Below are 11,082 nucleotides of genomic sequence, written 5' to 3' on the forward strand. Positions count from 1 at the left end.
CATCATCACCATGGACGCCTTGCTGCATATTCCTCTGGACCTTGCCCCTAGAATATCATGAATATCCCTATGAATATTATTTTGTAAATGATCATTTATAAAAGTGTGTTTTGCATTTATATTGTTCTACCACTTGCTTTTTTCCACCTAATTCTTTAATACTGACTTTTTCATGTTGACTCATACAGATATTACATGTACTATAATTATCATCATCCTCTAATTCATGGGTCCCATTATTATAACAAGATTAACAAACCACAGGTGTGTAAAGTAAACAGAAACTATTCCTCTCTCTTCTTCCCCTTAATTCTAGGCCCCAGAGGTAACTACTTATTAACAGTTTGCTTTGAACTCTTTCAGATTTCCTATGCCTGTATTATATATGGACACACAAACACACACACTCTTTTGTTCTGTGTTTTGTTTGATAAAAAAATGGGATTAAATTATACTTCATGTCCTGTGAGTTTTCTCACCTGTCGGTTTATGGTAGCAATCTTTCATGTTAGTTCACATAGATTTATCTCATTCTTTCTAGCAGCTTTATGATGATACTGTATGAATGCATCATATTTTATCCCTTTGACCGTGACTGGTGGATATTTAACTTATAGCTACCATTTGAAGAATTTCTAAGCAACAATGTGAAGAATGTCCCCGTGCTTGTCTTTTGCTCACTCTTGTTTCAGCTGAGCAGTCAGCAGTCTTGGGTGTGCATGCTGTGAAAACATCTACCCTGTGATTCTGATGTGTTGAAAACCCCTGGGCAGGAAAAAGGGGTTTCTTGATAGATCCAGGTTTGGCCGGGGGGCCATGCCCCAGGTGCATCTGGAGCAGTGGCTAGAATATTCTTCTCTGCTTAGAACCTGGTGGGGCCCCATTGGGGTAGGAATTGGGAAAGGCTTTGAAGGAGGGAGACTGTGCAGATTGATGTAAGTGTGTGTACGGCTCAAGGTCAGGACCCTTGACCCTGACTCTAAACGGATTGCAGGGAAGAGGGGTTCTGTTCTCAGGCCCAGGTGGTTTCTTGAAGCCAGTGTCTGCTGGGGGTTCTACCAGACAGTCAGGGCTACCCCAGCCTCTGCTCACTAGGGTGACCACGCATTTATCATCCTAAACAAGGTGCCTTTGAGTGCACAAACGGGGCCTATTAATAAGACAACAGACGTGAACCGTAACTGCCTTGGCAAAGCAGGACATGTGATCTCCCCTCTCCCCACAGGTGAAATGCAATGAGCAGCCCAACCGGGTCGAGATCTATGAGAAGACAGTGGAGGTGCTGGAGCCAGAGGTCACCAAGCTCATGAAGTTCATGTACTTTCAGGTGAGGGGTAAGGGCGGATCTGAATCAGAGGACATGAGAGGGCCCCACTCTGCCAGATGCTGGGGTCTGGATTTTTGAGCCATGTTATTTATTCCTTGAGCCAGTATTTCTTACGTGCTCCTGACATGCCCCTTGGAAAGCAAGATGGACAGGCCTCCCCCGTCCCTGTGATTTACATCCTAGTGAGCACATGAGTGTGTTTCAGGTAAAAGGAGAGACTGACAGTAAACAATACACAGCCCTTTTCAGTCCTTTCAGGGTGTAGTAAGTGCTGTGAGTAAAATAAAACTTAGAAATAGTAACTCTGGGGTGCAGGGTGTCTGTGACATAGCGCAGTTTAGGGATAGCCTGTCAGGAATGGCATTTGAACACATGAGAAAGGCTGGCGTGCGGTGATGGAGGAAGAGGGTTTCACGTGGAAGGAACAGCAGAGGTAAAGATCCTGGGACCTGTAGGAGTACAGCATGTTTAACAAATGGAATGAAGCCAGGGAGGCTGCAGAGTGAGAAGGGACGGGTGACAGAGGTCGTGGGGGGAGGTAGGCAGGCCCTTCTAGGGCACTGTAGGCCAGGAAGTAGGACATAAAAAGAATACGTGGATTTTACTCAGCACCACAGGAGCCACTGGGGGTTTCTCGTGATACGTTCTGATTTGAGGTTTTACAGCAGCGTTCTGGCCGCTGTGTGGGAAAGGGATGGGAGGTGGGTGGCGGTGGGGGGAGAGAAGAGCGACAGCAGGGAGACCATCTGGGAAGCCAGGAAGATCTATCATTTAAGGAAGAAAAGAGAAAAGAGAACCAAGGGCCTCCACAAATGGAAGGTAAGAGGGCAGGCTGGTTAAACAGAAGTGGCAAAGGGAAAGTCCTGCAGACAGGGTATTATTATGGTTGTGTCAGGAATGCAGGCTGAACACTGCGAGACTGGTCTGTACCCTGGGGCGGCAGTCACACCACACACTCTATGCACACTCATGCTCCACTGTAGAGCTGAGCTTCGTAAATAGGCTCACAAGCACTGGCCGAATGTCCACTCTGCACACAGCTCTGCCCAGGCCAGGGCGGGAGGTGGGAATGTCTGGGGAAGGTGCGGGTGCTTGGCATCCAGGGCAGGAGGTGGGAATGTCTGGGGAAGGTGCGGGTGCTTGGCGTCCAGGGCGGGAGGTGGGAATGTCTGGGGAAGGTGCGGGTGCTTGGCGTCCAGGGCGGGAGGTGGGAATGTCTGGGGAACGTGCGGGTGCTTGGCATTCAGGATGGGAGTTGGGAATGTCTGGGGAACGTGCGGGTGCTTGGCATCCAGGGTGGGAGGTGGGTATGTCTGGGGAAGGTGTGGGTGCTTGGCATCCAGGGCGGGAGGACCGGCTTCCAAGGCAGAGAAACCCAAGGTTCTGCTCTCCTGTCCTTGTGTGCCTGTGGGTTGTTTAACATCTGGCACCTTCAGTTCTCTCGCCTTGGAAATTATGCCAAATCTTCAGTTTGTGGTGAGGATAAATGAGGTCTCTTTGTAAAGAGCCAAGTAGATCTCTGGTTACAGAGTCGGTTTATCAAATGGCAGCTGCTGTTACTGGCATCCTGGGCCAGTCCTTAGGAGCCTCACCTCTGAGAAGGCAGGTCCAAGAGAGAAAAAACTACTCAGAGACTGATTAAGTGCTAAACTAAGGGCCTTCTGATGAGATATTTAGAGAAAGGAGGATCTGCAATAGTTTAGAAACATAGTAGCCATTAGCCATATAGGACTAGACACATTAAAACTAAGGAGAATTTAAAATTCACTCCCCCATCGCACCAGCCATTTCCATGCTCAGTGGCACGTGATGAGTGGCTCCTGTGTTGGACAGTCCAGATATGGAACATTTCCATCATTACAGAAAGTTGTATTGGACTTAGACCCTGGAAGGAGCGAGTATGGCTTGGTCTGGGCTTTGAAGGAGGGGAATGACTGGCCAGTAGGGTGCCCTACCTCTGCGGAGTAACGCTAGCCTACAAATAGTAATTCCCCTCCCTCCCCTTCCCCTCCTCCTCTGTCTGTATCTCTCTGAATTGCTGCCTTAGCCATTTTTTGTTACTGATCAGCTGCTTTTTTTGGTAACAGAATTTTTAAAGATACAATTTACATACCATACAATTTATCCAGTTAAATTGGACAATTCAACAGTTTTGTGTTGTGTATCCACCACCATAATCAACTTCAGAAGATTCTCACCTCAAGAAGAAATCCCGTACCCTCTCACTCCACCCATTACACCCTCCACATCCCCCCACCTCCAGCTTTAGGCAACCCCTAATCTATCTTGTGTGTCTGTGGGTTTGCCTGTTCTGGACATTGCAGATAAATGGAATCATATGTGACCTTTTGTGACAGATTTCTTTCACTTAGCACATTGTTTTCAAGCACATTGTTTCAAGCATTGCTGTAGCGCATATCAAAACATAGGATCAAATACTGTTCTACTGTATGGATCTACCACATTTTATTTACACATTTATTAGTTAATGGACATTTAGGTTAGGTTTAGGTTATGTCCACCTTGGGGCCGTTACAAACAGTGCTGCTATGAATATCCATGCATACATTTTTGGGTGGACACATTTTCATTTCTCCTAACTACTCTCCCTGCTTCTACCTTTACCCCCTGCAGTGTATTCTCACCACAACAGCTACCATTTTAAAATACAATTCAGACCATGTTATCCTATTTCAGAGCCCTCTCACTTCTCTCTGTGACTCCTTCAATGTGGAAACCCTAGCCCTCATAAAGGCCTGCAAGAGCCAGTGGCCCTGGTCCCTCTCCATCTCCAGTTTCTTCCTTCTGCCCACTCCACTTCAACCACTGGCTTCGTTCTCATCCTTCAAACATGCCAGGCATGCTCCAGCCTCAGGACCTTTGCACGGGCCATCCAGAATGCACTTCCCTCCATTACCCCTGTCTTTCTCCTTCTCTTCTTTCAAACTCTCTTCCTAAAAGTTACATCTTGATGATTTCTTCTCTGATCTTCCTACTAAAGGGTACAGCTCTCTCTGTCCTGTCTATCCCCGTTTATTTTTCTCCATGGCGCATATCATATTCTGATAGGGAGTATTTGTTTTGTTGCCTGCCTTCCCTAGCATATAAGCTCCTTACGGTAGAAACTTTTCTTCTTTTTCGTTCCCTATTTTACCCCAGCACCCAGAATGGTTCCTGGTACATAGGAGATGTTCGTTGGATACCTTAGCCTCTCTCTCTCAATGTCTCTCTCACTCTTGGTCCCTAACCTGCTCCCTGTGGGTGCCTGACACTGTCCTAGGTGCTAGATGCAAAAATGAGTAAGACTCATACTTCTTAGCGAAGGCATGGTGAATGAATTAATTGGTTTGACTCACTTGGCCGCAGGTTGCAAGCTGGTCCTCTAGAAATGAGCTCTGGATTTAGGGACTCCTCTGAGAAAGACCTCCCGGCAGATGTGGCTTTCTCTAGATGGCACTGGCTAAAGCCCCCAGAGAGCAAGCCTGGGTCCTGCTGTGCACCAGAAGCACAGTGAGCCACCCCACCAGGCTGCCTGTCCTCACCTGCTGCCCCTCTGCCTGCAGCGCAAGGCCATCGAGCGGTTCTGCAGTGAGGTGAAGCGCCTTTGCCATGCCGAGCGGAGGAAGGACTTCGTCTCCGAGGCCTACCTCCTGACCCTGGGCAAATTCATCAACATGTTCGCCGTCTTGGATGAGCTGAAGAATATGAAGTGCAGCGTCAAGAACGACCACTCCGCCTACAAGAGGTCAGGGCATCCTCCCCCACTCCCCTCTGCCTGGGTAGCCAGCTTAGGGAGGCAGAGGCTAGAGCCCTTCTGCTAGGCTCCTTCTCCAGCACAGCAGGGGTGGGGCTGTATCTGTTTTTGCAGTTGGAGGACTAGGATGCAGAGCCGAGTCCTGGGAGACCTGGCTCTATGTCAGCTTTCTGTCTCCAGATGGCATCAAATCCTCCCGAGCCCCCACCTGTGGAGCAGTAGTGGTTTCTGTGATCCCATGCCATGTGGGACCAGGAAAATAAGCAGAAAATGGTCACATCAGTCATTTCCTACAAGATTCAGACAGCCAGTTCAAATTGCTTGTGTAAAAGAAGGAACTGGATTGGCTCCTGGAACGGAAAAGTTTCACTGTATCTGGATCCAGATACTCAGATGATGGTGGTCTGGAACACTCTACCTCTCTCGGGCTCAACTTCCCCTGATAGCAGCTACTTGCTCAGGCAGGCCTGTGCCCTGTGGGAGCCACCAGCAGCTGTAAGCTTCCCTCCGACCAGCGTAGCTACCCCAGTTTCAAAGGAAAGAAGGGGTGCCTCTTTCAAATATATTTGCAAAAGTCCCATGGAGGATGGTCATTGCCCTGGTTTGGGTGGTGTGTGGACCCCTCCATCAGTTACTGATGAGTGGGGGCTCCAGCTGGACAGGGGCTTGTCCTCAGAGTCAGTTGGGGGCCAGTGTCAGTTTACCAGAAAGAAGGACCGAGAGTGAGTGAGAGGTTGTCACTCTACAGAAATTAGGACCCAGCCGCCCGGAAGCAGCAGACATCTTTCCTTTGTGTTGTGGAGGCTCTGATAAGCTGTGCATTGTTGACACCTCTGGGGTGTCACTGATGAAGAGGGTCACATCCTCCCGGGGCTCCAGGGCAACCAGAGAATGCAGACAACATGCTGCTTCTCACGATTTTATCCTCCTGAGCAAACTGTGAAACCTGGGGATGCCCGCAGGCAGAGCCCGTCTCCAGCCTAGCTCAGCAATGACTGCTTTCACAAACTCACAGACAGCTCGTAGTATAATGTCTCCCCCACCCCCACCCCGTTCTCCCCAGTTGTGGTCACAAGTGACATGCTCTGAGAGCAGCTAGGGTGATGGGCAAGGCGGGTGTCCTGTCTGTGCCCTCCCAGGCTGCCCCACGCCAACGGCGGTCAGGCTGGAAGAGCCCAGGGTGCCGTGCTGTTCCCCCTTCGAGTCCTGGGTGTATTCCCTGCACCCATCATCCCTTCACCTGTGATCCTGCTAGGCGAAACAGACTTCTGTGTTCCGTGCACTGCTTAGCTTTAGAAACTTGGAGGTTTTCTATAAATAACATAATCTGCTCAAAGCCACTCAATGCACCCTGCATGGGGTTCTTCTCCATGACCGCTGCGCAGCTGCACGGCGGGCCACAGCACGGCGCGAAGATGCTCGTTTCACCCTGCCTTGCCACCTCGGGCTGGTTGATAGGATGCCAGTTGCCCTTAAACTAGCAGACTTTGACTTTCAGTGTAACCTTGCCTCTTCACTTTAGGTACCCTTATCACAAGGGTGTACATGGCCCCGGATGACATGACTGCAGAACACACTCTCCTTTGAGGTTCGAGTCCCCTGTGATATTCAGAGCTCCTTGACCTCAGGGGGCAGTGAAATTCTGGGCTAGGTAGGAGCAGGAGCCCGTGGGGCCTAGTTTCAGCTGGTTAGACTTGAGCATTCCTCTCTGCAACACCGTGTACAGGGCGGCACAGTTCCTGAGGAAGATGGCGGACCCCCAGTCCATCCAGGAGTCGCAGAACCTGTCCATGTTCCTGGCCAACCACAACAGGATCACCCAGGTGGTAGCACATTCCTCGCTCATCTTGGCCTGGTGTCCCAGGACACAGGCAGGGGCCTGAAGTGTGGGTGGACCTTGGAAGCAGGGGAGCTCAGTCCAGGTCTAACATCTCCACCTTCCTATCCATGAATTAGCAGACTTGAGTCTTCTCTCCCACATAGATGACCTTCTTACCCTCTGCAGATTTTGTTCCCTGAAAGCCTTCTCAGCCCGTGTTCTGCCCCCACGTGAGCGAGAGCATGGGTTCTAGAGTTTGACGGCCTTGTTTTCTAATCCTGGACCCTCCACTGACCCATTGTGAGACCTTGAACAAGGTCTAGGCTTCAGTTTCCTCATCTGTGAAATGGGGCTGTTATTTGAGAATATGAGAATCCATCTCCTAGGACTGTTGTGAGCACTAAATGAGACCCCGTATTAAACGCCCTGAGTATGCAGAGCCTGACAAATGGTAAGAGCATGAGCTGCTGTAGCTATGGGTACGGCCACCGCTTTGCCAGGCACTCCCCTCAGCTGCGACTCTTGAGCTCTGCCTGACTTAGTGTAACCCGTCTTGCTCACCGGTCAGGTCAGCCCGGACAGGCACCAGCAAGCACGTGAGCAGGACCCCGGCTGAGAGGGGCCATCCATCTTGGAGGCGTTTTCAGGCTCACATCGGTCTCAGGGACACCACTGGCTTCACCGGACCCTTTCTGCTCTTGGTTGACTGCAGAAGGCTGTCAGGGTTGAGGCTCCGTGATTCTTTCCCAAGACTCAGCCCCGCGTCTCAGCCCCAGGTTGTCTGTGAGGAGCACCAGCAGTGCTGTCCACGCATCCCCACAGGGCGCAGGTTGCCCCTCTGGAGAGAAAGGACCTGAGACGAAGACTTCAGACTCTTGTCTTACGGGAAATGCGCCTGTAGCGCTGCATCCTGCCGGAGGGGCAGGCCTGCTGGTCCCCCTCTCCTCCCCTGGGCTGGGTCTCTCTGTCATCGGCTGAGCTGTCATGGCTAAGTCTACACCCTCAAAATTAAGCCTAGATTGCCACAGGCCTGTTGCTAGAAAGCTGAACTGACTGCTTTTCAGCTCAGCCCAAGAAAGCACTTTCTAACCGTCAGAACTGCCAGGAAATAAAATAGAGGACTCAGAGCAGGGGCAAGTTCCTTGCCTTGGGAGATTTACCCGGGAGCTCTGACCAACCACCTGGAGGGGATTGGCTCAGGGATGGGGGAGAAGATGCAGGCTCCCTCCACCTGGGATGGTCAGGGGGCGGTGTGGGTGACAAGGAAGCAGGAGAGGGGCTAACCAGAGGGGGGCGCTGCTGTTCAGTGTCTCCATCAGCAACTGGAAGTGATCCCAGGCTACGAGGAGCTGCTGGCGGACATTGTCAACATCTGCGTGGATTACTACGAGAACAAGATGTACCTGACCCCCAGTGAGAAGCACATGCTCCTCAAGGTAGAGCTGCAGGCCCCCCCCACAACCCCCCGGGGCCTGGGCTTGCCCCTTCACTCCCTTCTTCCTTAAAATCATTTTTTAAAAAGCGTTTGGTTTTTTTCTTCTTTAAACGTCGATACAGATCTTATTGCACATAATATTTTTCAACCTGTTGTATTTCCTTTAATATGTCACATACATCTTTCCAGATGTGGATATTTCTGTGGTGTAATTTTTAGTGGCTGCTGAGTATCCCATGGTAGGTGGACATTGTTATTAAACAAATCCCCTGTCACTGGGTATTTGTTTGCTAAACTGCACGGAACACTCTTAGGGCACAGCTGTTCTGTACATACTCTTGCCAAGTCAAATGTCCCGGAGGAGAAATTGCCGACTCAAAGGGAAAGTGAAATCTTCAGGCTTTTGCTGTATTTCGCCAAAATGGTCACGTTTGTTCTGTCAGTTTGCAACTTTGTCTTTAAATGATCAGATACCATTTGTTTCAGAAAATCTGGAATGTATAGAAAAGTACAAAAAATGTTAATCTCTCACAGTCTTTCCATCCAGAGGTAGTACTTTTTAGCATTTTGATGTATTTCCTTCCAGTTTTTTCTATGCTTACCACGTTTTCCCCATCTGCAATAGGCATAAATTGTGTGCACATGTAATTTGCATCCCATTCCATTAAATGTATCTGGAATATCGTGCAGCCAGTAAATAATGTGCTCCGGATGTGCCTGCATTTCTTGAGCCATTGGTCCACCTCTGGCTGCTTGGGTTGTTCCTGATCTCCCTCGGCAGTGATAGCCCTGAGATGAGCCACCTCCTCCATGGCCCTCACACACGCCGCATGGCCCTTTTGATGCTTTCTTGCCCAGAGCCTCCCCTTCATGGTTCTCCTGCTGGCTTTATGTTTCCTCCTCTCTTCCAGGCCACCTTTGCTATTCTAAGAATCCCAGCACTGTGGGGGTTTCCTTCTTCCCATCCCCATAGCACCTTGACAGTGTGGCTCAGTGACTTGTTCACTCTGGCTTCCTCTGCACAATCAGAAGCCCGGCAAGTCACCCAGAGCCTAGTGGTCTCTCACCACCAAAGCTCTGCCCTGACCAGCTGCTGCCACACACGGGGGCACTAAATCCTAGCCCACCAGCCCTCCTAGATGCTGCCGTCAGATTCTCGGGCCTTTGTTTTCTCTCACTGGTTTTTGTTTCAATGTTTATTTTATTTATTTATTTTGAGAGAGAGAGAGATAGAGAATCCCAAGCAGGTTCCATACTGTTAGCACAGAGCCCGATGAGAGGCTCGAACTCATGAATCGCAAGATCATGACCTGAGCTGAAATTAAGAGCCGGACACTTAACCAGTGAGCCACCCAGGAGTCCCCATCACTGACTTTTGATCCCTTTTCGTCCCTCCACACCTCTGCTTCCCAGCCTTCTTGCCCTCAGCTCTGCCTGGTTCCCCTCTGCAGTTAGTGGTAGTGAACTCAGATGCCGCCAGGGGCGCCTCTCCCCTGAGATGGAAAAGTCTGGGGTGCACCTTGCAGAGCACGGGGACAAACTAGGACTCAGGGGGTCGCCACCTTCACAGACCTCCAGTCTGGTCCCTCCCGTGTCAGATGTGACTTCCCCACGGAAGCTGCTCTCAGCTTCGTTGTTCAGGCCTCCTCAGCCTTGCTGAGCAGAACACGTCAGCATTCGAGGAGCTACTAGAGGCACTGGCATATCCAGAGTCAACCTGTCGGCCTGCTCACAGAGCACAGTCACCAGTGGCTCCCTGGGAATGAATGCACTGTTGTAGCTTCCTTGGGGACAGGAGTGGATAGCTTCACGTTCATGCAGCACTGGGCAGGTATCACACGTGCCTGTGGTGTGCTAGACCCCGAGCAACAGGCTCGGCTCGGCCCTTTCCTTCAGGAAGGATCTGGATGTGTAAATGTGGTCAGACCTGGGTTCAGACCCTGTCTCTGCGACGCATTAGCTATGTGACCTCAGCAGGCTGGCTCACCCCTCTGTGTCTCCAGTGCCTCATCTGTAGAATAAGGTTATTGGGGGGGCGCCTGGGTGGCTTAGTCGGTTAAGCGTCCGACTTTCGCTTAGGTCATGATCTCGCGGTTCGTGGGTTCGAGCCCCGCGTCGGGCTCTGTGCTGACTGCCAGCTCAGAGCCTGGAGCCTGTTTCAGAGTCTGTCACTCCCTCTCTCTCTGACCCTCCCCTGTTCACGCTGTCTCTCTCACTCTCCTAGAAATAAATAAAACATTAAAAAAAATTAAAAAAAAAAAGAATAAGGTTATTGGGCAAACTTGACTCATGATTGTCGTGAGAATTAAGGAAAGTACGTGGTGAAGCCCCATCCACAGTAAGGACACAACAAGTGGCCACCATAATAGTATGCTAAAGGGTGGTCTGAATTTCTTCACAGAAATTAAATTTGGGGTTGAAATTAGATTTATGTTTCTTTTATCTGAAGACACGTGAGTTTTGAGATAGTGAGTTTTGAGATAGAACGTGTCACTACACAGTGTGCACGTGTACACGCACAGACCTCCTTTTTTTGTTTGTTTGCTTGTTTTTAAACTTTCCCGGTGGTTGTGATGGGCTTCTGTGCTCTGCCCCCTCTCACTGTAGGTAATGGGTTTTGGCCTCTACCTGATGGATGGAAATGTCAGCAACATTTACAAACTGGATGCCAAGAAGAGAATCAACCTCAGCAAAATTGATAAGTTCTTTAAGGTCAGCACCTAAGGCTGGGGCTGGGGTGAAGGGTG

The 11,082-nt window shown here is 50.1% G+C and overlaps 1 protein-coding gene across 1 annotated transcript in view; it reads left to right on the top strand.

The window, feature by feature from the left end:
• Positions 1-11,082, top strand: part of CYFIP2 (cytoplasmic FMR1 interacting protein 2) — a 129,080-nt gene that overhangs the window by 28,642 nt on the left and 89,356 nt on the right. Inside the window, exons 5-9 of the mRNA XM_077780798.1 lie at positions 1,226-1,327; positions 4,891-5,072; positions 6,808-6,904; positions 8,208-8,336; positions 10,943-11,047. Of these exons, the coding sequence (XP_077636924.1) occupies positions 1,226-1,327; positions 4,891-5,072; positions 6,808-6,904; positions 8,208-8,336; positions 10,943-11,047 (615 nt within the window). The remainder of the gene's footprint in view (positions 1-1,225; positions 1,328-4,890; positions 5,073-6,807; positions 6,905-8,207; positions 8,337-10,942; positions 11,048-11,082) is intronic.

Source organism: Crocuta crocuta, unplaced genomic scaffold (genome assembly GCF_008692635.1).
Source record: "Crocuta crocuta isolate KB4526 unplaced genomic scaffold, BGI_CrCroc_1.0 scaffold343, whole genome shotgun sequence".
Lineage (NCBI taxonomy): Eukaryota > Metazoa > Chordata > Mammalia > Carnivora > Hyaenidae > Crocuta > Crocuta crocuta.